Source organism: Pelecanus crispus, chromosome 3 (assembly GCF_030463565.1).
Source record: "Pelecanus crispus isolate bPelCri1 chromosome 3, bPelCri1.pri, whole genome shotgun sequence".
Classification (NCBI taxonomy): Eukaryota; Metazoa; Chordata; class Aves; order Pelecaniformes; family Pelecanidae; genus Pelecanus; species Pelecanus crispus.
In genome coordinates this window covers 6,038,787-6,061,460 of record NC_134645.1, presented here as the reverse complement: position 1 = coordinate 6,061,460, position 22,674 = coordinate 6,038,787, and the positions used below count along the sequence as shown (strand labels likewise).

The following is a 22,674-nucleotide window of genomic DNA, read 5'->3' as shown; positions in this document are numbered from 1 at the left end:
AGATGTTCCATGCCTGAAGCTATGACTTTGATGAACTATTCTGCATAATAATAAACATGCTCTGACAAATGCGTATCTTCTAAACATCATCAGCACAAGCACGTATCCATAAAATCCTCAGTTACTGTCTCTCACAAGTTTTAGTTCCCCTTTTTTTGATGAGACAAATCCCTTTAAGGCAAAAGAAAGAAAAATAAAAACCCCATTACTCAGTTAAAACAGTTGGCTGCATAGTAATCATCAAACAGAGGCTCAGAAACTGAAACTTCTGATGAAACAGCTCTGATGGAAAATGGCAACTGTAAATCTAGTAGGGGAATCATGCGATAACACTAATTTTAGTGGGGTGCACAACACAGTAATGCACTCACTGTTTCAAATTATTCAATGCTTCCCTATTGGAACACAAATCTTTTTTCAAAAGAACTTATAAAACACTGAAGAGTTTCCATATGCATTGCTGTCAAACTCTGGAGTTTATAAGAACCTCAAACTCTGGAGTTTATAAGAACCCATAAGCCTGCTCCCTCCCAAATCATAACGATGACTAAAACCTAAAAGATTTATTTATTTTAAACAAGCCTCCCTCTGGGGATTCCTTTTGTTCATTTTGGGTACTTTTAAAGGCTCAACTGAGAAGCATAACAGTAAGAAATCCACTTCCTAAAATGAAAGCTGAGCTTCTGGTACATTCTTCTGATGTTGGGTTGCAGAATCCAGGGCTAGAAGGAAAGCATGAACCGTGTCAAGATTTGCTGATGTGAGCTAGGATACAAACAAAATTTACAATCTTCATGTAAGTAGGAAAAAACACAGCTCATGCACAAATTATTGTAGTATCTCTTACAAGATGAGAAACTAGCTCTCTCGGCACACACAGGTGGTGAATGACTATATTTAATAAACTGCAATCACCAAATATTTAAATGTTCCACATATCACTAACCTGTGCTTCAACTAAGACCACTTCTAGTCTTTAAAGAAAGCAGAAAGGCAAAGCATTTACTGGAAGAACAGCAAATGGTGCAGAAGGCTGGGCGAAGGCAGGTCGGAAGCTGCAGTTTCACAGCAGCGGTTCTCCCATGGGGGGAACGCACGATGGAGTGACTCCCGCCGCACACTTTCTTTCCAGCTCCAGTAAATCACTGAGTGCTGGTACCACCTTAACGCTGTTCAGAACTGGTGGGATTCTCAAAAGCATCGAAGGCAATTTTGCCAGGAGGAGGCAACAGCAGTGCTGAGAATTGGGTTACAAATATTGAGCCCTCCCATCTTGATGCTCTCCACCCAGATCATTAGCACTGGCTTGGTCTCCACCCACCTGCACCCTCCCCTTAGTTATGGAGCACCATGCAGGGCTTAGGAACGCTCGAAGCTGGATATAAGAGGTACTGCCAAAAGCAGTCCTGAGGCCTTTCTTGCTCCTACACACTGCCTAAGCTGTGGAGTAAATCCATAAATTTATTTTCAACTGCCTTGTCAACTGCAAAAAGGGATGAAATCCAGCATGCGTGGGGAAAATAACCTGAAAGAGTAAAATCAGGATTATACTGATGAAATCTGAGGATGAGAATCTCAGGCATTGGTTCAGTGGAGAAAAAGGTATGCTGCTGATGCAGTCTTGCACTGCATTCAAATGTAAATGCAAATTCTCTGTGGTCAGAGAGGAACAGCATGATAAGTTCCATACTTTACTCCAGCTGCAAACTGAACTGAAACAGGTCTCCAAGGTATATATAAAGTACATGCGCACAGATTCCTGGTTATGGCATGAAAAATATTGTCGCTTCCCTATAAGATCTCACCCTGGCAGCAGCTCACAATCCGCAGCTGAGAAAAAACTTACTGATTTCTGTATGTCATGAAGCCAGGTAAAAACCAATCAAACAAAAAACCCACAAAAAATCCCAGCAACATAAGGATGGGGAGTATATATTGTTTCTGTCTCCGCGCTTCAGAAAGCCTGTCTGAGGGAGTGAAAACTGACAGACTGAACAGAAGCAGCGTATGCCGTGGTCACGCCAAAAGCGTGAGCTGATAAATGATTCAGCATTCAAGACCCAGCGATCACTCCGAATTGCTTCACACACTTCTGACATTACTTCACTATCATTTGCTCCTCCTCAGCCAAGCAGCACACTTTCAGTGTTGAAAAGAAACCAGCAGTTGACACATTTTTACATTTTTCTGTGTGGAGAAAAAATATTTGCCCTGAAGAGTGACAGATGGAAATATTCCTGAGTCGGTTTAAAATACCTTCCAACTATCTGTCCTGCAAACACAATGCCTAGGGTTGAACATCTAAGTGACCAGGGATAATCCTCATTCCTGCTAATGATCCTTTTAAGAATCAGATTAACTTTGTTTTGAATTCCTGCTCATGACCAAAGGAGTTGAGAGCTATCTTCCTTAATTAAAGGACTTCCAGCAATCAAACTCTATGCATATAAATGTTACTGGTTTTATATAAACATAATTGTAAAGTTAATAACAAACGTGCAAGAAGGTTGTGTTTGCGTTTTCCTGAGATAACTCAATCAGTGAAGAGTTAGAGAACACACTGCAAAAAGAAAGGAGTGTTCTGGTGCAAGTGAAATTTGGTGGTTTGTCTGTGTGGCAGTATTGTTTGCTTTTTTTTCCTAAAGGAAGGTAACTAGAAGACAAAAAAACCCCCCAAACTCATGCTTCAGGTATGGGAAACATGCTTCAAATCTATAGCTAGTAGAGAAGCCACACCTGACACCTGTAACATAACCAAATTCAGTAGTGAATATTTTTCCACGTCTTCTTGCACACAGGGAAATCTAGAAACTATTTCCACAGCAAGTTCATGTCTCGGATGAACAAGAATTGTTTCTTCATCTTCAAAAATGCTATCCTGCTGTATCATTATAAGCTGTGCTGGCTACCAATCTTAATACTGTAGGAACGTAGGAAAACACCTCCATCGTGCTCCTCTAGCACCTTGGATCAAAAACATCTTTGAGAATAACAAGATAACAATTTAAGGTTATTGCTAAGGGTATAGTATCTACCTTTTATTATAAAAAAAAGGAAATGGAAGATGAAATTCAGAAATACAGATGATATATTTAGGGTTCGAATGGCACAAATATCCTGTCGCACTCTCCAAAGACACCAATTTTTCTTTTTCATCCTCCAGTGCTTCAAATCTAATCCCAAGTATCAGGGATAAGGGTAACATTGCATGCACCGTTACTCATTTTTTAAATAGTTAAGAAAATGATGAGTGTCTGGTCCCTGCGGATGAGACCTGCCCAACTGGGCCTGAGTAGCCTGGTCTCTGCTCATAGGAATTTAAATGCTTGTAAGTTGTAGAAATTTCGACAATAGCTGCTGTTTCCTACGTCAGTTCAGCACTTTTGTCTTCCACTCCCACTTATCAGGCAGAGAAGAGAAAAAGAATATATTGACACATTGCTTATTGCTGTTCAAATCCTTGCAGCCTTCAATCTCAGCTCTCCTCCCTGCCACGTGCTATGGAGCTGTAACACAAACCAGTCCTTCCTCCCCATCCTCCTGGCTCCAGACCCATCTGCAGACCTGTTTTACACTGTGTAAAACCAGTCGTGATGGCAATACCTGGTCCTTCAGCCCTGGCTGTGGTCTACCCCATTTCTCCCCCTCCGTGAGATTTGCTGCCGGGACATCCACAGGAGTATGGACCTGGGCACTGAGCCCAGTCCCCAGATGGCACGGACTATTACACCATATAATCCCTTTTCCTCTGCCACGATCAATCGCCAAGAAACGCTTCCTGTGCAAGGTCCAAATACTGCAACTCTTCTCTTCCAATGATTCTGCACGTGCTCTGAAATCTCCTCTTAAAACGTTTTTTTGCTCTCTCATTCCTCTTCCCTTCCACCTTTGCAGTCATATTCTCGCCATGTATTTGTGACGCATTTTACATGAAAGAAACCACCCCAGCTAAAGCCAACTACACCAGTGTGCTCTGTTGCTGTACCTTGAAGGATATTTCAGTTGTCATAGTGAATCCATGCGTAATGACCGGCTCTTCTTCGGCTGTTCGTCCTTTCCAGCAGTCCAGCTCCACACAGCGGCAGCCTGACAAAAGCACTTGCCGATACATCTCCACCGATGAGTTACCGGCCAGCTGTCCAGCTGCGAGAGCACAAGAACATGAAAAAAGGGAAGTCATTTTGGGCCTCGGGAATAAATACAAATAATCTAATAATAATTACAGTTAACAGCATCTTTTACCCTCGGCTGAGAGGAATAACACTCAAAGGCATACAAAAAGCATAAGAACGTAATGGAAATAACTTAGGCAGAGTCAATGTCATGGTTTGGCTTCTGCCCTCAGTTAAATTGCTATGAGTGAGGAGAAATAACTGAACTGAAGCCAATCAAAAATTTCTGATAGACAGTGTCAAATACATAAAATAAAATAACGTAAAATAAAATAAAATAAAATGGCTTAGTCCTAGAAGACTTTGTTATCCTTTGACAAGCAACGTGAAATTCAGAGGTGACTCAGGACAGCAAGATCACATTTTCTTATAACATGCAATAGAGTTTAGTACAAGATAAAACAAACCTCCTGCACAGTCACTAATGGTACCATTACTAGGTCTCAAATCAATATTTAACACACTAATCACTGCACTGAGTTGGTCAGTTAAATTTCCTGATGTGATACCGCATTATGTAGGGAGAAATTTAATTAAACTACCAGTTTCCAACAGTGACATAATTATAATCTAAAAATAAACAAGGAAAACTCCGCTTTTCCCAAACTCAGGAAGTATTAAAAAAAAACCCCAAAACCAAAACAAACCACCCCACAAAAATCTCCCCAGACCAACAAAGAAGTCCAGTTGCATTCAGGGAAGGATATCCAGCCCGGGTATCTTCATCTGCTGCAACAGGTTTGATTCCAGTCATATGGATACAAATTTCTTGCAGCAGAGAGGTAAAGGTAATGGAAGAGTGGCTTAGCGCTTGTTTTAGATGTGAAGAAAATGGATGCAGTTTCCTGCTTTCTAGCAGACTTCCCAAGAAGACCCTCCCGGATTCCTTGAAAGGAATTCACTTGCTTTTTAAGGAGGCAGTGAGTTCATTTACACTAAAGATTCTTTGCTGATGGGGGACATATAAATACTTCATCCAGACTGGCATATAATATAATGCAGATTACTCTAATCCTTGTTTTATTGTCTCTGTGGTTCTGTGTTCAGGTTTTACGCTGGGAAAGAGACATTTTGGGGTTTGCTCCACTAAATAGCATTGTCTGTTTTCTCTGTGTTTTTACCTTCCACTAAAAACTGTAACAGAAAAACCCTTCTATTTGAAAATTCCTGTTTACTGTTTGTGTCTGATACATGAGCTGGAGCAATCATAAATACTCCACAAGGTATTAACATTACGCCTGTTGAAATCCCTAAGATTTCTTAGCTCTGCTGGAACCAATGGGAAATATATGTTAATAACAGAAGAATCTGGCCAGTGCTGGAAGGTTCTGAAATGCCAAACGGAGTCAGCAAAGTGACAATGCGTCTCTCTTTTTTTACGTATCTTTTTCCTGTGTTTCCCCTTTGATTACGGCAGGTTATCTTTACTCACACAAAAGCCTTTTTGGTGCAGTCCCAGTGTCTGGGGTAAGCAGCGGCTCTTTTTCTTTGCAGGATGCAAACAAGCACGAGCGTGGGTCAGGGTGCAACAGCACACATTTCTGGGTACTCGCCCCAAGCATCTGCTTATGAAAAACTGGCTCTCATTATACGGATCCACTGAACTCCGCTGCCTAAAAAAACCTACATTCACTTAGAAAACTGTTTCCATGTTGTCTTTCTTTTCCCTCAAAGCATATTGAATTTGGATTAACAATCTATTTTATGATTAACAAACTCCACTACACTTCCTGAGAGACTACTGGCCATTAATATTGCTAAGCGTTTTGGACTACAAGATCCTTAACCTTTAAAAGTGCTTTACTAAATCATGACATGCATTGCTTGCCATATGACACTTCTCCACACTACCTTATTAAAAAGGCTTAGACATTTTGGAAGGATTCCTGCTAAGGATAAGAGGATATTCAACCTCCAAAACATTCAATCTTCAGAAAGGCTCCCAGTCAGAGTGCAAAATGCTAGCAAATTTTTTAATAGTTTCAATAGCTTATTTTTCTGAAATATGGACTATTAGGAATGTTCCCTCAAATGTTTTTTTGTATATATTATTTATAAACGTCTGTTGTGTGAGTCTCTGTTTGCATCTGTTCCAAACTATCCCTTTAGCCAATGCATTCTAAAATGTGGTAACACAGACACTAAAGGGAACACTTCCAGTATGATATTTTTAAAACCCTGAGTACAGATCAATTTTTTAATACTGAAAATTGAAAGCATTATGTATTCCCTTCTGTAATACATACAGCATCTACAGTAATACCATAATATTTGTATCCTATCACCCTGTATTGGATAACGAGAAACAGACTTTGACAAAAACTTGCTTTTCTAAAAACATAATCAGCCAAATCCTACCTGACAGGACCCTAAGCAAAATGAGCCTCTGCTAATTGATATAAGCCGAGGATATCACCCAAGTTTCCCCATACAGATCAGCTCCACGCTTCTATAACTTTAAGCTGCTCATTTCTCAGCAAGTGCACCCTTGTTGGGTTCATTCATCACTGTTTTTCCAAGTGTAAGTTATTCGCACTTGGAGTGTTTTGGAGGTTGAATATCCTTTTATCCTTAGCAGGAATCCTTCCAAAATGTCTAATACATGGACTTAAAATTTGTTTATGAGTTTATGACACGTATCTTCCTAAAACTGAGGGACATTTGGATCCAGGTATTTGGAGTCACCTGACTCTTCACTACTCTAGAAACAGAGGCTGCTTCTGCCCTCTCGCCCACCCGTGGCACCACCTTCTCCTGGCATGAAGAAGTGCCTGTACACCCCCTTTGCCATGCACAAACATGAGTTGCTAAACCTCCTCTCTTTGGGCAAGTCCTGGAAAAGCAACCAGTGCTCTGGATCATGCTCTGTAGCTTGCAGTGTGCAAACTCAGACCCTCGTACTGCTGGGAGTCTGGCTCTTGACTCCAGCAGCAACAGAAGGTGCTGGCGGCTAAGATTTTTTTAGACACAGTAGATTTATCTGAATTTATTTTTCTTCCGAGCTATTTTGCCATGCACAGGACAAGCGAATTAGACCCCTCGCTGTGGCATATTCTGCTACTGCCTGTATGCAAGTCAAAATAAGGCTCTCGTCCTATGGCTGTTATTTTTAACAGGACATTAAAGCAGGACATGCGGTCAGGCTTGCTCCAGCCAGCAGCAGGAATACACTCGCTGTCAGGATCGATTCAGGCCCACCCAAGCAGAAGATGCAACACTTGCGTACGCCAGGAGGGCTGAGGCTGGCCAGCCACTGAGTTTGCATTTCGGCGCAGCCGCTAGCACTGCCCAGGCAGCTCCCACGCTGCAGCCAGGCTACGTGACGGACACTATGTCTGTCAGAGTAACCAGCACGGGGTGCATGGGGCAACCCTCCTCCTAGGTGTGGGACCCACTTGAGAAAGACGCGCTGCATGACCAGCTGAGCATCTCCAACTACAGTGAGGGAGTGGGACCTACTGGGACCTGGTTACAGAGCCCCTCCCCTGCTGCCGGCCCTCTCTATCTTCCTCTTACAGATCGCAGCTATTTGAGATCTTCAAATGCTGCTGCTGGAGTCAGAGATGTTACCCAATCCTCAACACAGTTTTAGCCTCCTTAAAGAGGGGGGTTTAGAAAATAACTTATCTCTTATTTCAATATGCTTCAACTGGTTGGCCTAAAGGGGCAAATAAGAGAATGCTCAGAGGAGCCTGAAAACCCACTACGCAGCAGTGAATGAAATATTACTTAAAGGAAACAAAACACTTTCATGAGCTTGACTTTTCTCTTCCTTCTTGAGAATCCAGTATCCCAGATCTGACCAAGCAATATTTTTTTCCTAACTCTCTATGTTCATCTCTGCTGCTACTGGAGGCAAACTGCCTCTAGAAATTTTGGTGTCAGCTGCTGATCTCTATTAGGATAATTAATTTTGCCCTCAGGAGACAATCTATATGATTTTTTCTCTCCTTTTTACAAGGTGTCCGCTCACTTTTAAAAGTAGAAACTCCCTCACATAGAATACGGCTTCAGAAAGAGGGAACTGGCATGGGTGAAGAAGGTAAGTGGGGACAGGTACCCCTTAGGACAACAAAAAGATGAACTGAGGTTTAACAGTGCTAGTAGGAACAATCAGCTGTTAAAATTAGAGCAGTCATGTAAAACATGACAGAGCAGGAGACCCAAGGAATTTTCACTCAGAGTCTGCTTAATTGAGTAGTCATCTTCTCACAAGCCAAACCGCCTCAGAGGAAGAAGCAAGAGAGAGTCAGGCAGATGGGAATCACCATCTTATTGAAGCTATTTTTTATATACAGGACTTTTTTTTTTATACAGGCTATTTTTTACAGATAGAATCTATTTTGAGAGCAGGGCACTGAATTGGTATCTTGGAAAGCTCCACCTAAGACCTTCCACACAGATTGTCTTTCCACTTTGTGAAGCAACAGCAGCTTTCCCTCCGCTGATTTATTTTTTTCAATGGCTATGTCAATCCAACAATATAGCTGTGGAAGCTGCTTCCACAGTTGCACTGAATTGGCCACAGGGAGCAGAGAGTGGTCTATAGCTTCCTTCCTGTGAGGTGAAGTCATCATGCTCAAATTAACTTCATCTCTGAAAATTCAGCCCTTTTCCTCAGTGTTGCAGAAGCTTTTATGATATTCTGAAGGGGAATCATAAAAAATAATGACAGCTGGATGGTAAAAAAATACCCCCAGAAACTGCTGATGGATGGCAGAGCTGCACAATAACCACTACTCCTCCATTTTACCCATTAGCCCTTGTGCTAAAAGAAACCATGACCCCAGCACCAGGAAGCACCTCATTTATCTGCCTTAGGTTGCTGGACAGGATTAGCTGCATCTGCTGGTGGGAGAACAGCTATGGCTCCTCCTCAGCGCAGCTTCTCTCTGCTGCAAGAGCTCCTGCAGCTCTCCTACCCTCTAGTCCTTTGCTAAGGACATGGTGGGGCTGGAAGAGAGCAGAGCCTTGGGTCTTGCCAGCCGATCACCTGGGCTCAGCGCAGCTCGAGAGGCACGAAGCAGCCAGCCAAAACCTGCTCTTGGTGATACGACAAACTCATGCTCAGAGCAGGCATTGCCCACCTTTCCTTCCCTTTCATATGGTGCTGTCATCTTGGAAACTGTGAAGATACCGTCTTGGAAGCTTTGAAGGTGAAGGCGGCTTTGAGGAAGTGTTGAATGCAGATAATAAGCAGCAACAGTTAGGACTGAGGAATTGCTGAGAACAGAAAAGCTGGAGGATGGTGGCGGAGAGGCCATAGCAGCGATAAAGAAGAAGAAAACATGCCCCTCGAGATATTTTTCTAGAAACAACTGAAAGTACTGGATTGTAAGCAGGGAAGCAGGTGTTTAGGGTGAGTTGTATAGCCCCACACTGGCTATATGCGCTGAACTGATAGCCCTGCAACCTTCTGCTGCTATAACTTTTCCTTTTAGCCAAAGACAAAACATGCATTAAAGGCTTGTGATTTTCATATTTTGCATTTCACATATACAACAGCAAGTTGCATAGCCATCAAAGTGTGCAATGCTGCTGCTGATTGGCAATCATTTGTCTTTGACTTTGGGTGCTGCTGAGAGAAATGCTGCAAAGTCACTCCCGGCTGCAACACCAGCAGTAACCTGATGTGAGACTGGTTGAGAAACCAGAAAAAAGCAGGGTTGCACATTAAGGGTTCAAAGGAGTAAATAAATACATATGATACCAGTGAGAAAAAAGATGACAGTAAAAAAAAGTTTCCAAAAGATGACATTTCTTTAAGCTAGCCTAGGTTTACTATAAATCACTTCTTTCTTCAAGGATTTTTACCTTTGTTCTTAAAAATTACACTTCCCTAAGAAAAAGAAAGCAGTAACACTTCTAAATAAATAATCAGGACTTGATGTACTGCCAAGGCTTTCTACTAAAGGCTAGGAAAATGATCAGGGTAATTAAAAATAAATTCAGAGTGTGCACATGTTTCTTTTTATGTTATAATGTCGTTTCTTTCTGCATGCTTTTTCGGGGTTTAAAAAACTAACAAAGGGAGAGATAATTGGTAGGGCATTAAGCACAGTAATCATAAAGTCTTGCTAGACTGAACTGTTTTCCTATTGTCCTAATAATTATTACATGACTAGTTGCTATTTCACAGGTCCAACGAGGGCAGAGGTGCTACCAAAGCTTCCTTTCCGAAGCCATGAGCACTTGAGCAGACTCTTCGAAATCTTCTTGGGAAAAAGAATAGTCTGACACCACTAATTTTACAGGTTTCAGCTACGAAGTCCTTGTTGGAACAAAGCAAATGGCAATGTGATTGCTGTATCTGGTCTAGCCTCAAAGCAAAAATCTAAGGCTGTCAGTTTTTGTAACACACAGATAAAAATCACATCATTAATCCCATTGTCAGCCAGCTGCCACACATTTACTGAACATAATGAACCCACTAAAAGGGAAGGGCATGTTTTTTGTGCCTCTAAATGTGAAAATACACACTCAGAAATGGAATTTGAAAGGGACTAAAACTTCTTTTGCACTATCCCCCGAGTCTACTCTGATTTACTCCTCCCAATTTACTAAGCTAGGAATATTATGTTAAATTAAGACTGAGGATCATACTTCCAAATGTAGTTTCTGAAATTATTTAGAAATGCAGGCAAAGAAATCTGTAGATGCAATCTGAGATGATTTGCAGACCTTCACGTACAATCAAACCCCATTTGGAAAGTTTCAAGGTAAACTTTCTTTCTCCTAAAATAATCAAGTATGTTAGGTCACTTGTTGTGCAGTTTAAAATTTAGAATGGGTTGGACCAATCATGAATTTCCATCCTTAATTCTTTGTTCTTTGGCTTCTGTGCTTCTAGACCTTTAGAACATGACTCTGTCCTGATCAGCCCTGATAAAAGTCTGTGGCATGGTACTGGCTATAAATTCATGCTGGTAGAGGGGAGAGCAGTATTTTATCTCTTCAGACCAACTTTAAACTGGACCGTCTGTCCTCCCTGTGGACTTGTGCTTCCCACATTTGTACAACAGCTTTAATGTTTTCTTCCAGAAAATCTGTATAACGCTGCAGCATTTGGCTTAAGTGGGTACTAATCCTCACTGACAGAACAAAGTCCACACTGGAGGTAAGAGGCCTGCAAAATATCATAATTAAAAACTGCTTTTGCTTTGGACATGTCTGCACTCTTCCAAAGAGCATAAATTTCTGCATATTGGAATCATAACTTAAAAGTGGCCACACTGATTTTCATTTCTTTTAATTTGGAGAAACAAAATAGCTGTCAAGCCAAATACCTACATGACAAGTTTTAGCACAAAACACATTTTACAGCCAAGATATAAACCTCTGAAAAATGGTGTCTAATGGAAACAATGACAGTTCATTCACTTTATGAAAGCACTAGAAGGTGCTGTAGAAAGTGCTATAACAAAGAGAAAACAGATGAAAGTAACTACCACATGGTCTGTTTAAACTGGGCATCACCACTGCATGGTTTGTTTTATGTTTTGGCATACTGGCATTCTGAAGAACTTGGTCGGTCAAGGCAAGTCTGTTAATAACATTGAAAAGCCTACATTATCCATGAGCCACATTTTTAGCAAGCACTGTAGCACTATTTTTTTTTTTTTTTTACATAATGCTAAGACATTAGCAAACATGACAAGACAAAGCAAACATCAAATCAAATAGAAGAGAACACCCTGTGCACATCTGCTTGCCAAAAATGTTTGTTCTTACATAAACTAAACTAAAATTGTGAATTTACAATTATTTTCTCACAAGTTAACACCTTCTTAGACTAGAAAACCAATGCCAAAAGTTGGGTTCCTAAACTATCTTTTTTTTTTTTTTGAATCTTAAAGCATTGTTGACTTTGCTGTGCAGACAATACAGTTCAGACTCATTAACTCTAATTCAAACTAACAGGAGCTTCTGGGTGCTCAGCCTTTTCAAAAACATGACAGCACCTAAAAATTTCAGCTCAGACATTAGATATAGTCGGAGACCAGATTTCCATTCCTCGCAGATATGAATGGACTGTCAGAAAGCTATGTGCCATTTTGGGACCTCTCTAATCTCCAAATCAAAGCAAATTTCATGGAGCTCAACAAACTGTCAAGATTTAATGTTTAGGGCCAAATTTATTAGCTACAGAGATGTTTCCCATATTCTGCTTCACATACTTGTTTGGCTATCCTTGGTTGCCATAAAAAGTACATCGTTCCCTCTCCTCCCCAAATAAGGGCCTTAATCTGGAATCCTATCTAAGTTGAGGGAAACTTTCCAGGGACTTTACTGGGCTTCAGACCAGACCTTATCCGAACAACGCAGCTGCTGCTCACCTGTTAGCAAGAGTATATTCGATGTATGTGTGCGGCAGCTAGAACAACAATCAAGTGCTACTCTTGCTTCCCTGAAGACTAAGCTCCATCATCAGTTACTGCTGATGCTTGTGGTGTATTTCATGGTATCACTGCAAACATGCTACGAATTTTTGTTAAGATAAGAAATCAGATCTCTCCAACACTGTACCTGTGAGGTAGGTGTTGTGTGAGGAATTGATGAAATAGTGTGACAGCGGTTGAGACATATCTTCGTTTAAATCCAGTTTCTCAGGTGCAACAACACCGTTTTCTTCTCCACTCAGATATCGCATAAATCCATCCACTGATATCTGTCCTGAGAGAAACACAGATCCAGGGAAAGCACCAATTAATTTCAAGCACAGATTTTGCGACATACAGACGTTATGGTCAATATACGCTTACACAAAGGTGTGTGTGAAAGACCATATAATCATCAGTCTGGCCTTCATCTAGTTATTCATATATTCTTTGGTTACTATTACCTCATTTTCAGCCATATAAGTTGCAGGTAATACACATCCCTTTACCTGTACCGAAGATAAATAATTTCATAATCAGTGTCTACAGATAATCAAGGGCACAGGGGAATCAGAGTTACAGAGGGCTAGAAGAACAGAGAAAATAAATCAAAGCCTATCAAGGAAAGAGGTCTTCTGGGGTCAAAAGAAAGCATGCTTTCCAGAGAAAACCAAGAAATCGGTGAACAGAGAGTGCCACACAAAGAAACAGGTAACCTTGACCTCTTTTGAGTATGGTTCAGTGTGTGTATATGAACGCAACCAAACTGCAAAGCAAAGCAAACTAAATGAACCACCTTTCAAGTGGGAACTAAACTTTGCTTTGTAATTTTTATACTGGTCTTCCTATTCATATCTCACTAGAGTGCCAGCATAAATGATCATTTCATATGCTGCTGGCAAATTAGAAAACTGAGTCCTATTCTCAGTTTAAATATCACCATTGATCTCAGTGGAGCTGTGCTTACTACATCAGGATGAATCTCTCTGTCAAGCTTTCTGCATAAAGCTGATTTTAGGGTTAGTGTCAATTTGTACATTTTGACTAAAAAAAAAAAAATATCCAGTAGTCTATATTTGACGATTAATGCTTAACTGAACAAATTTGAGACATTTTTCTTTACTAGTGTTTTTGTTATTTTGTCTAGATTTCATATGTAGATTTACTCAACCACCTAGCTGTTAGTTAATTCAGTTACTGCCTATAGTAAAACAGATCTTCTGGATCTCTGAAGAACCTTCAAGCAGCTACGTGCCTGGTGACTGCCAACAACGAGAATTTCTTACCTCTTGTCCCAAAGCCAAAATATTCTGCACAGTATCTTTATTGAAAAAAAAAAAAAAAATTAGTCGACTGACTATGGCATTCAAAAATGGAAGACTTCAGCTCTACTCCTAACTCTGCTACTCTCTCCTTTTAGGGTCAATCCCTTTTTATCCTGAAATATATAAACTTACACATATTTTTCTAGTATACGAAAAATTAATGGGCAAACCCAGCAGGATATTTGTAAAGCTTGCAACCACATGATACAAATATAGTACGTAAAGCATTTACTTAAGAATCTGTGCTTGGACCCTGGGATTTGGCTCTTGATCAGAGAGGAAAAGATGTAACAGTCTTAAGTTCAGATGCCTCATTTTCATAACAGCCCAAGATGGTGGCACTAAATGAACCCATTCATACGACAAGAAATGCAGTGACAATACAGAGCAATGCAATTATCATTCATTCTTATGACAACAACTGTAAGATGGTTGGAAGGAAAAACATCAAGTCCATCCACTATTTTAAGACTGTAATCTTAGTGCAATCTTGTCAGGCTCCACAGCTGCTTTGTTATAGAGTAATTAATCATCCACAGACCAAGGCCTTTGTACTTTCCTTTTCACAAGAAAAAGTATAAGATGGAGAAAATCAGGGAAAAAGCCACCACTGAGGTTTTTTCATAAAACTAAAGATTCATGAACAACCTATCTGCTGCGTGAATCTACCAGAGAGACATTATGAATGTAAATGGCATCAGGCACTGTCATGGAGTCAGCTTGAGCTAAAATCCGCTTAAGAGAAACACTCTGCACCCAGTTCACTGGGATATAGATATGGTCTGTGTGTATATTCATACCACACAAGCAACATCATACAGGAAAAAAACGGGTAAGAGCTGAATGGGATGGCTACTACACGGGGAACCAGCAAAGCCATGTCACGTCACAGCGATTGCAACTTCTGATGTTTGATAGCTCATCCAGAGGCATCTTCAGTATCTCTGTGTTGTTTTGAATACACTCCTTTCAGCCAGCCTAGGAGGTTTAAAGTTGCTTTGTCATTCCTGCTCCAGGCTAAAATGAAACATAGTTGTTTTCATACACACAATTCCTCAAAAAACCTGTGGCATCGTAATCACAGTGTGCAGAAGGAAAGGCTTCCATTTTGTTACACAGATACTCAGGTCGATTCATGTAGGCACAGTATGCAAGCATCTCAAAGTGATCTGTGTGTTTAATCCCCAGGGTATGCCTGAAAAACAGGGTCCTTGCACACCTTGTTTTTCAGATGGAGACCTGAAGCTGAGGATAAATTAACCAACTAGACAATGCCCCATGGAAAACCTGTGGGTTAAGCTGGGAGTTGAACTGCACAACCTCTTGAAGCCTGTTTGGGTGCCTCACTCACCTGAACACCTTTGGGATGAAAGGACGCAAGGCCCAGGCCTGCATTTCCTCCCTTCTCCCTATTTTGTGGTTCACTCTGCTTCTTTGCTCCCTTCCACACTGAAGTAAGACAAGGTCTGCAGAGTGGTCCTTCTGCGCATTGCCGCTGGTATTAACATAAATCTCAGCAAGTATTATTCACACGTATAATTACATAGTTTCTGAGTTACACAGTTATCTGAGCTTATGGCTGTAGAATGCTATTTTCCCCATCATAATTAAGCAGTCAGCATTTCAGAAAGTGAAGCAATTTGCAAGTTCAATTACAGACGATACTGCACCAGTGAGAGTTTGACTGTGGAACGGAGATGGCAGATGTCAAGGGACTTTGTATCCTGGATATTAAAGAATAGATTGTTTGTGATCAACGTCAACGATATTCTGAGACCAACTGCAGTGAGGACAATCCTTGGTGGACAGTCATCCAAAATGAAATGCCCTCAATTTACTGGTAAGACTTATTCTCTGTTTTCTTAAGCATATTACAAATTTACTGCAGACATTGCCAAGAAAAAATAATTTGCGATCAGTTCTTTTCATTACAGTTGTCACCTTTTATCTTCAGATATATATTAGGAAGATGTAATGATATTATTAGATATAAGAAGTTAGAGGGAAAATCAGCACACTGGGCAAAAACACAGGGACAAGACAGATTCACTCCCCCCCCCCCTTCTTTTTGCTCACACATAATTGCCTTAAAATCATCTGAACCCTAGGTCTTTGATGAAACTTTCAAAATAACTGGTGTGCTTTACTTACTTAAAATTGTGGAGTTAACTGGCTTACTGGCTTGTCCTTTTCACTCACCATTGCCGTGTTAAATTTGATCTGATGTCACTGGTTAGGACAGAGGCAGACCCAAAGCTCACTAGAGTTTGTTGACACGCTACCATCAACTTCAAGAACATTTGGTTCAAGACCTTACTAAATAATCTTAAGTGCAATGCAAAGAAAGATGAGACTCCAGATGACTCTCTTTTAGCTATGTTGGCAAAGCCAGATCAAGAAGAGCAAACACAGATGTAACTATAACAGAAGCTATGTCAACAGCTACAGTACTCAGTGAAGATGCTTTCCTCTGCGGGGTTTGGAGTTTACCAGCACAAGAAACTTATTTTTTTTTTTCCCCCCTCAACTATCTCTTCTCTAATTTATATGATTAATTGGAATTTCCCTGTGGGGTCCCTCAGTAGTGCTTTATTAAAACACTTGAACAGCACAAACATAAAACCGCCTCCTTTTTCCTGTGGTGTCTGGCCTGTTTAAATATCCAACACTTAACTCTTTCCCACAGTGCCACTGGAATGCCTTCTGCTCTACAGGGCTACGCCTGCCTGGAGCCTGCAGCTCCTTCTCCTCCTCTTCCTCCTCCTCTCCCCTCAGGGCTGGCAGGGCTGCTCCTCGCAGTTTTCCCCCTCCCTGCAGGAAGTATTTTGCCCTTTCTTAGACCCGCTCCCCCCGAGGTGCCACCAGCGTGGCTGAGGGGCTGGGCTGTGCCCCGTGATGGGGCCACTGGAGCTGGCCAGAAGAGCCCCAGCCTCTCCTCACAGAAGCCCCACAGCCCCCCGCCGCCAGCGCCTGGGCACTGACAGCCAGTTCAACGTGAAAGCGAAAATTAAGGATGTTCTAATCAATTGTTCTGTTTTCAACTTAATGCAAATCCACTTCTGTTCACAGGACGAGCGCTGCCTCAGCACATCTCGCCAAGAAGCGACCACATAATGTGCCACAGCTGGATGACTTGCAAAGTTTGTCAAAACCACCCAGCTCCTACACAGAATGGAAGGAAGATGCTCATATGCTGTGTTTGATGATTAACATGGGTATTTTTTTCCTTCTCTGAACTCACTAAACTGAAGAAATTTGTGATGAACATCAGCTGCAGGATATTTGATTGGCAAAGCACACATAAGTGACTGGCTAAAGTTTTGTGCAAGCCAAACAAGTAGCAGATCAATTTTAATGTTTTTATTCTGCAATGGAACAGGCCTGTAAAATAAAAGAGCAAGTATTGAGGAGGAATACAAAAGCATCTAATGTATTCTTAACCATGGAAATTCCCAATACCTCAAACTTATAAATATGTAGCTGAACACTTGTCTATAATTTATAAATTATGTAAACTTCTACGTAATTCTAAAAACATATCTGAATTAAAAACTGGAAAGTCTGGAAATGCCTTTTGATGCCTCTCTCCAAATTTATACATCTACATACCTTCCAAAATCCATTCTCCAAACAGGAAGGAAGCTTGTAACAGAAAGGGACCTTGACTCTTCCACATCTTTTGCACATTTTACCCATTACCTTCTAGGTATGAAATGCATGGCAAAATACCCTCACAGTCAGGACTGCCCACTTGCCCACGCAAACTGTTATTCACACTAAGAAGTTCCCATGCAATCGTTTCACAAGACAAGTCTAGTCCAAACTCAGATCGACCTATTCGAATCAGGTTCTGGCTTTAACCCTGTGCTACTTTTCTGCACTGTGGACTTCAGCTCTGCTTGCACTTTAGGTGCATGTGCCAACAGTCCTTTCGCGGTGTATCCATGATCCTCTTTTCCCCTTCACTTTTAATTTGGAAGCTGAACTGAATCTACCAGTTGATTGGTGGGGAGTTTGTCAGCAATTGTCCCACCTGCTGCCTCCAAACCTCATCCTTTACTGCAGAAAGGAAGAGGAAGCCCATATAAGGGACTCAAAAAATGTCCCCCGCACTCAACGCTTCACCTGCAGCAAAGCGTGAAGCAACCCATAAGCAAGAGGTTCCACAGGACACCTCAAACGGCTGCTCCATACAGCCTGCTTGGTGGTGAAATTCATGCAGAGACCAAAGAACAACCACCAGACTGACAGTCAAGTGAGGTCAACTAAATCTGGTATTTTTTTCACTAAGACTTGGTAGGAAGGAGAAATAATTTCCAACTAGAAGAGTAGTATATGTAATAGGGATGCTGAGAGATTCTATTGAATTTCCCAGGCTGTGATCAGCTTCATTACATGAACCATGTGAAGTGTTTGTGCGGCAGCTTGATCTTTTTCTACGCCCCTGGCTCTACCTGATTGCTCCAAAATAGTTACAAGGGAGAAAAAAAATAAAAATAAATGAAGTGGCAAGCTCTGAGTATTTCACAATATTTCCTTATTAGCTACGGCTACATGATCCCATACCTTTCAAGTTCTACTGCATTGGATCGAAGACGTCAATGTTCCTGGATGGCAGTAAAGAAAAGCACCGAAAAATGTAACTGTTACTTTGCCTGTAAGAAACCGGGCTCCTTTGTGGTGAACATTTGTCAGCTCTAACAGACAACAGAAGTCACTTCCATCATCCCAAACTTTTTCTTGGATGCTGTCTTCAGGCAGGTGGCATACTGCTGGCAAAGGACCTACTGAAAATTCACAAAATCTATAGGGCTAATGAAGTCAATCATCTCTTCTGTGGTTCTTAGATACTGTCAGTATTCATCAATCAAAACATTTTCTTCTGTAGTTTATGAGACCTGGAATCGCCCCATTCCTGAGAGATGGTGTTTGCAAATTTGGCATGAAACAGGAATTCCAGCCAGTCAGTTGAACTGGTTGATAGGACAGACTGTACTTAGAGGCTCATCTACTTGGAGACTTACTGTGTTATCACAAGGCTCTTCATAATCCTCTTCGACTAGATCTAGAGAACCTAGCATATTTTTCTCATCAGGGCCTGCGGCAGTCCTCGTGCATTATGCAGTTTCCTGTGCAAGTGCAGACACAGATAATATCCTCATGTAAAACCCATCTCATGCAGTTTCAAGGGCTGGCAAAAGCATAGGCTGCTTTTGACACAACAATCCTTCTCCTGCTGCTTAATGTGACATAGGTAACTTGACAAGTTCCTGCTTTCCCCACCCCTCTAGCATGCCAGCATGACCAGCATATTGTTCTGGATGCAGAAATGCTCGTGGGTCCCTGGGAGCTTGCCAGCTCATCAACTTCAGGATGTAAACAAACCCCTGCTCCCTCAACACCTGCAGCGCTGTGCCAAGCACAAGATATGAGACATGTGGGTTCAAAGTAGGGTGAGCTTCTAGAAGAAGCTTCACAATGGAAGGCTGTTTATGCAGCCATGAGGACTGCAGATCTACTATTTTCGTAAGAGCTGAAGTTCAGCAATCTGAGACAAGGTACCAAACGCAGATGTGTTTGGCTCAGCTGACTCTCCTGCTGACACAGTCTCTCCAAACACAAATCATTACAAACCACATTTTTGTTTCCGGGACAGTGCACACTTGGGTCTTACATTTCAAAGAGAGGCTTAAGGTTAGCCACAAAACTAAGAAAACAAATCTAGGGCACGATATGTTTTTGCATTATTCCAAGGATCAGTCTCCCCACCATGTTTCTGGTCTCACAGACTGCCCCAGCAGAAGGTACCACAAGGGCAGGCGTAGCACAGTGAACTGAACCCAGGTTGTCCTGGCAGCAGGGATATCTCCATTCCCTGCAACAGAGAGAGTGGGAACCTTCTCCCCTGTGAAGATCAAAGAATATGCAAAGCTCAGCCTCTCTCCTGGTCTGAGAGCAGATGAAATACATTGCCCACAGAGATCAAGGAATTACGTATTTGTACAGAGACATACATCCAAATATTGATGTAATATTGATGTGATTTAGTCTTAGGTAGTCCTGCGAGGAGCAGGGAGTTGGACTTGATGATCCTTATGGGTCCCTTCCAACTTATTCTATGATTCTATTCACCAGTTCAGTGCCCTCTGCAGAGGCCCAGGATAAAGGTCAAGACCCCAGCAGTGTCTGGAGGAAACACAGAAGTACAGCTAATCCTGCAAACTGCTCAGCCCAACTGCTTGATCTAAACTTCGTCCCTCTTATTTAAACAGCTGAGCTGTATGCACAGCTACTTGATTGCTACTTCATTTTCCCCCTGCCCTCCAGCATGCTCGGGTCTGCCAAACTTACTCCCAGGAGCCTTCCAGTCCTTTGGGCAAAGTCTTGGGGCAGACACAAAACAAGAGAGGCACAACTGACAGCAGAAAAGATCACTTATCTGCACACTTTTCTTTGCACTTCAATCTTGCAATTGTAACATCAGCCTTTGCTTGTCTCTCAAAATTTATGGACGTTTTGTAAGACAGTTAAAACGTGCATTTGCTTGTAAGCAGTCAACAGGTTTGTCTGCATGGATCTTAAACATTTCTTTCCATATATTTGCAAACTTAATAGAGCCTGCCATTTGTTTACGCCCATGCTGTTATCCACTCAGTTATAACCTAACTGAAAGGCACAATTGTGCCAAGAGATATTATTAAAGTAAAAAAGAAAACAAACAAACAAAAAAGGAAAAGAGACAATTAATTGGCACCTCGCATCTCCCAGCCAGCAACACAGAATTACATTAGTATTTTGTCTGACAGCAAAATCAGGTCTATTCCAATGCAATCTGTAACATTAATCACACTCACTGTAATCCCATACAACTGAGCAGTCCTCTCACCGCCAAGTAAAGCAGATATTTTATAATCCTGTGAGAGATCTGTATAATATGCCCCATTGGGAATTCTATTTCACAAACCAGCACTGCAATTCACAGCTCATTAGGTATTAAAATTTTCATGCACGGCGTAGAGCAGGATGCATATACCCGTGGCGTGTCTCTTGACACTGGGCACACATTAGCTACTCTATGCTTTCTAGCTTTGTGAGCCAGCAGAGAAGTTCACAAGGACAAATTTCCATAAAATTCACACCGTGTGGGACACGATGTGCCAGAGCCACTCTGATGACACTTGCAGCATTTGCATCCAAGTGATTTTGGAAGCGATGCTGAAACCCGTTCGCCTTTCCAGACACGTGTGCTATTACTGTATTGCTATGGTGTAACTGGAATTTCTGTCTGTATTCAGTTCTGTAAACTAGGACAGGACCGCATTGTCCAAGCAACATCCTCTTCATAGCAAAGTCATCACAAGGACAGAATATGGTACAAGGTCAGCCCAGACTGAAAACGCCAGAACCCTACAATTGCGTTACTGGACTTTATCCCAGGAACGTCAGTGCTGCTCTATTTTAGAAAAAACAGTGGGGACAGAGAAGACGTTCAGGCTGCAGGTCAAGATCTACAGATACTTCACAATAACTACGTACCAACCATCACTTAGACACCACAAGCAGAAGTCGTCAGTAACTCCTCCATTTTAGCAATTTTCTCAATGATCAGCAAGGGGAAAAATTCATACTAGTCAGACAGTTTTATCAAATTAGTAAGTAAGTAGAGGAAGGGTAATACATCTGAATCGCTGTATCTGAATATTAGAGAAGCATTTAATAGAGTTTCTAAATTCAAATTTTTCCTTATTGGAAAAACTAATCTGCAGAAAGGACAGATAGAAATAAACTGAGGTCAGACTAGAAGATCAGAGTTTCTTTGAACTTGAAAGCTGAATTGCACAGAAGTCGTCCAGAGGCTGCCACACTGATCAGCAGTAGGTCTGGTTTCATACAGTCTTTAATAATCTGAAAAAGTAGAATCAACAACACAGGGTTTAAATAACAGACAGTTCTCTGGGAGCTGTTATCAAAACAAGATGGTAAAGCTGTAATGAACCAGGTAAATAGGACAGAAATCAAATGAGAACACACAAATAATAATTCAAGCTAGGTTGTTCATTATTGAAGCAAAGAAAAATCCAAAATACAGAGCTGAATTGGGAAGAAGATGCCTAGAAATCCATCACCTTGAAAAGCAGATGAGATACAAAGAACAGCAATCCATTTGTATGTAGCTGTATGAAAAAAGTTGGTTGGAAAAAAATGCAACTGATTGCCAGGACATTTTACTATCAAGTCACTGACTATCAAGTCATTGACGAAAGAGGTAAACATGCACGGCATCAAATATATCAAGATACGTATCCATAACTAAACGTAACCACACAGGCAATCCTACAGATTTAATAGACATAAGTTAAGCCTAACTATTGACAACACCAAGGACCTTAACAGGACCACTGACACTGCACCCAGTCTCATGACTCTAATTTTTGACTACTTAGTATCAGAAACATGTATGTATACAGAAGATTATTTAAAGAACTGTTATGAATAATAACATATGTCACAATATATACCAAAATAAGAAAGATCAAACATGTAACGGCAATAACATAACAGTCAGCAAGTGTTTTAAGTGTAAATGATGAGGAAGAACAGTTACAGCGGCCAAAGGGAGAACCAAGTAATGAGATCAGAGTAAGCAATGGAAAACAGGATGAGTGTTTGAAAAAGCTTGGTAGTACTGCAACTAATTGCACTAGGAAACAATCTTGCAGCAGATTTATCGGTTGTCTCATTGCTTAAATCCTTTAAAATCAAACTAGGAAAATATCCTGTTGTTTTCAAATCTCATTT

General features: G+C 41.2%; 1 protein-coding gene across 1 annotated transcript in view; it reads right to left on the bottom strand.

Moving 5' to 3' along the window:
- The window catches only part of PLCB1 (phospholipase C beta 1), a 417,836-nt gene that overhangs the window by 109,494 nt on the left and 285,668 nt on the right, over positions 1–22,674 (bottom strand). The window contains exons 10-11 of the mRNA XM_075706801.1: positions 12,699–12,845; positions 3,986–4,143 (exon numbers count right to left, since the gene is read on the bottom strand). Coding sequence (XP_075562916.1) covers positions 3,986–4,143; positions 12,699–12,845 — 305 coding nt within the window. The remainder of the gene's footprint in view (positions 1–3,985; positions 4,144–12,698; positions 12,846–22,674) is intronic.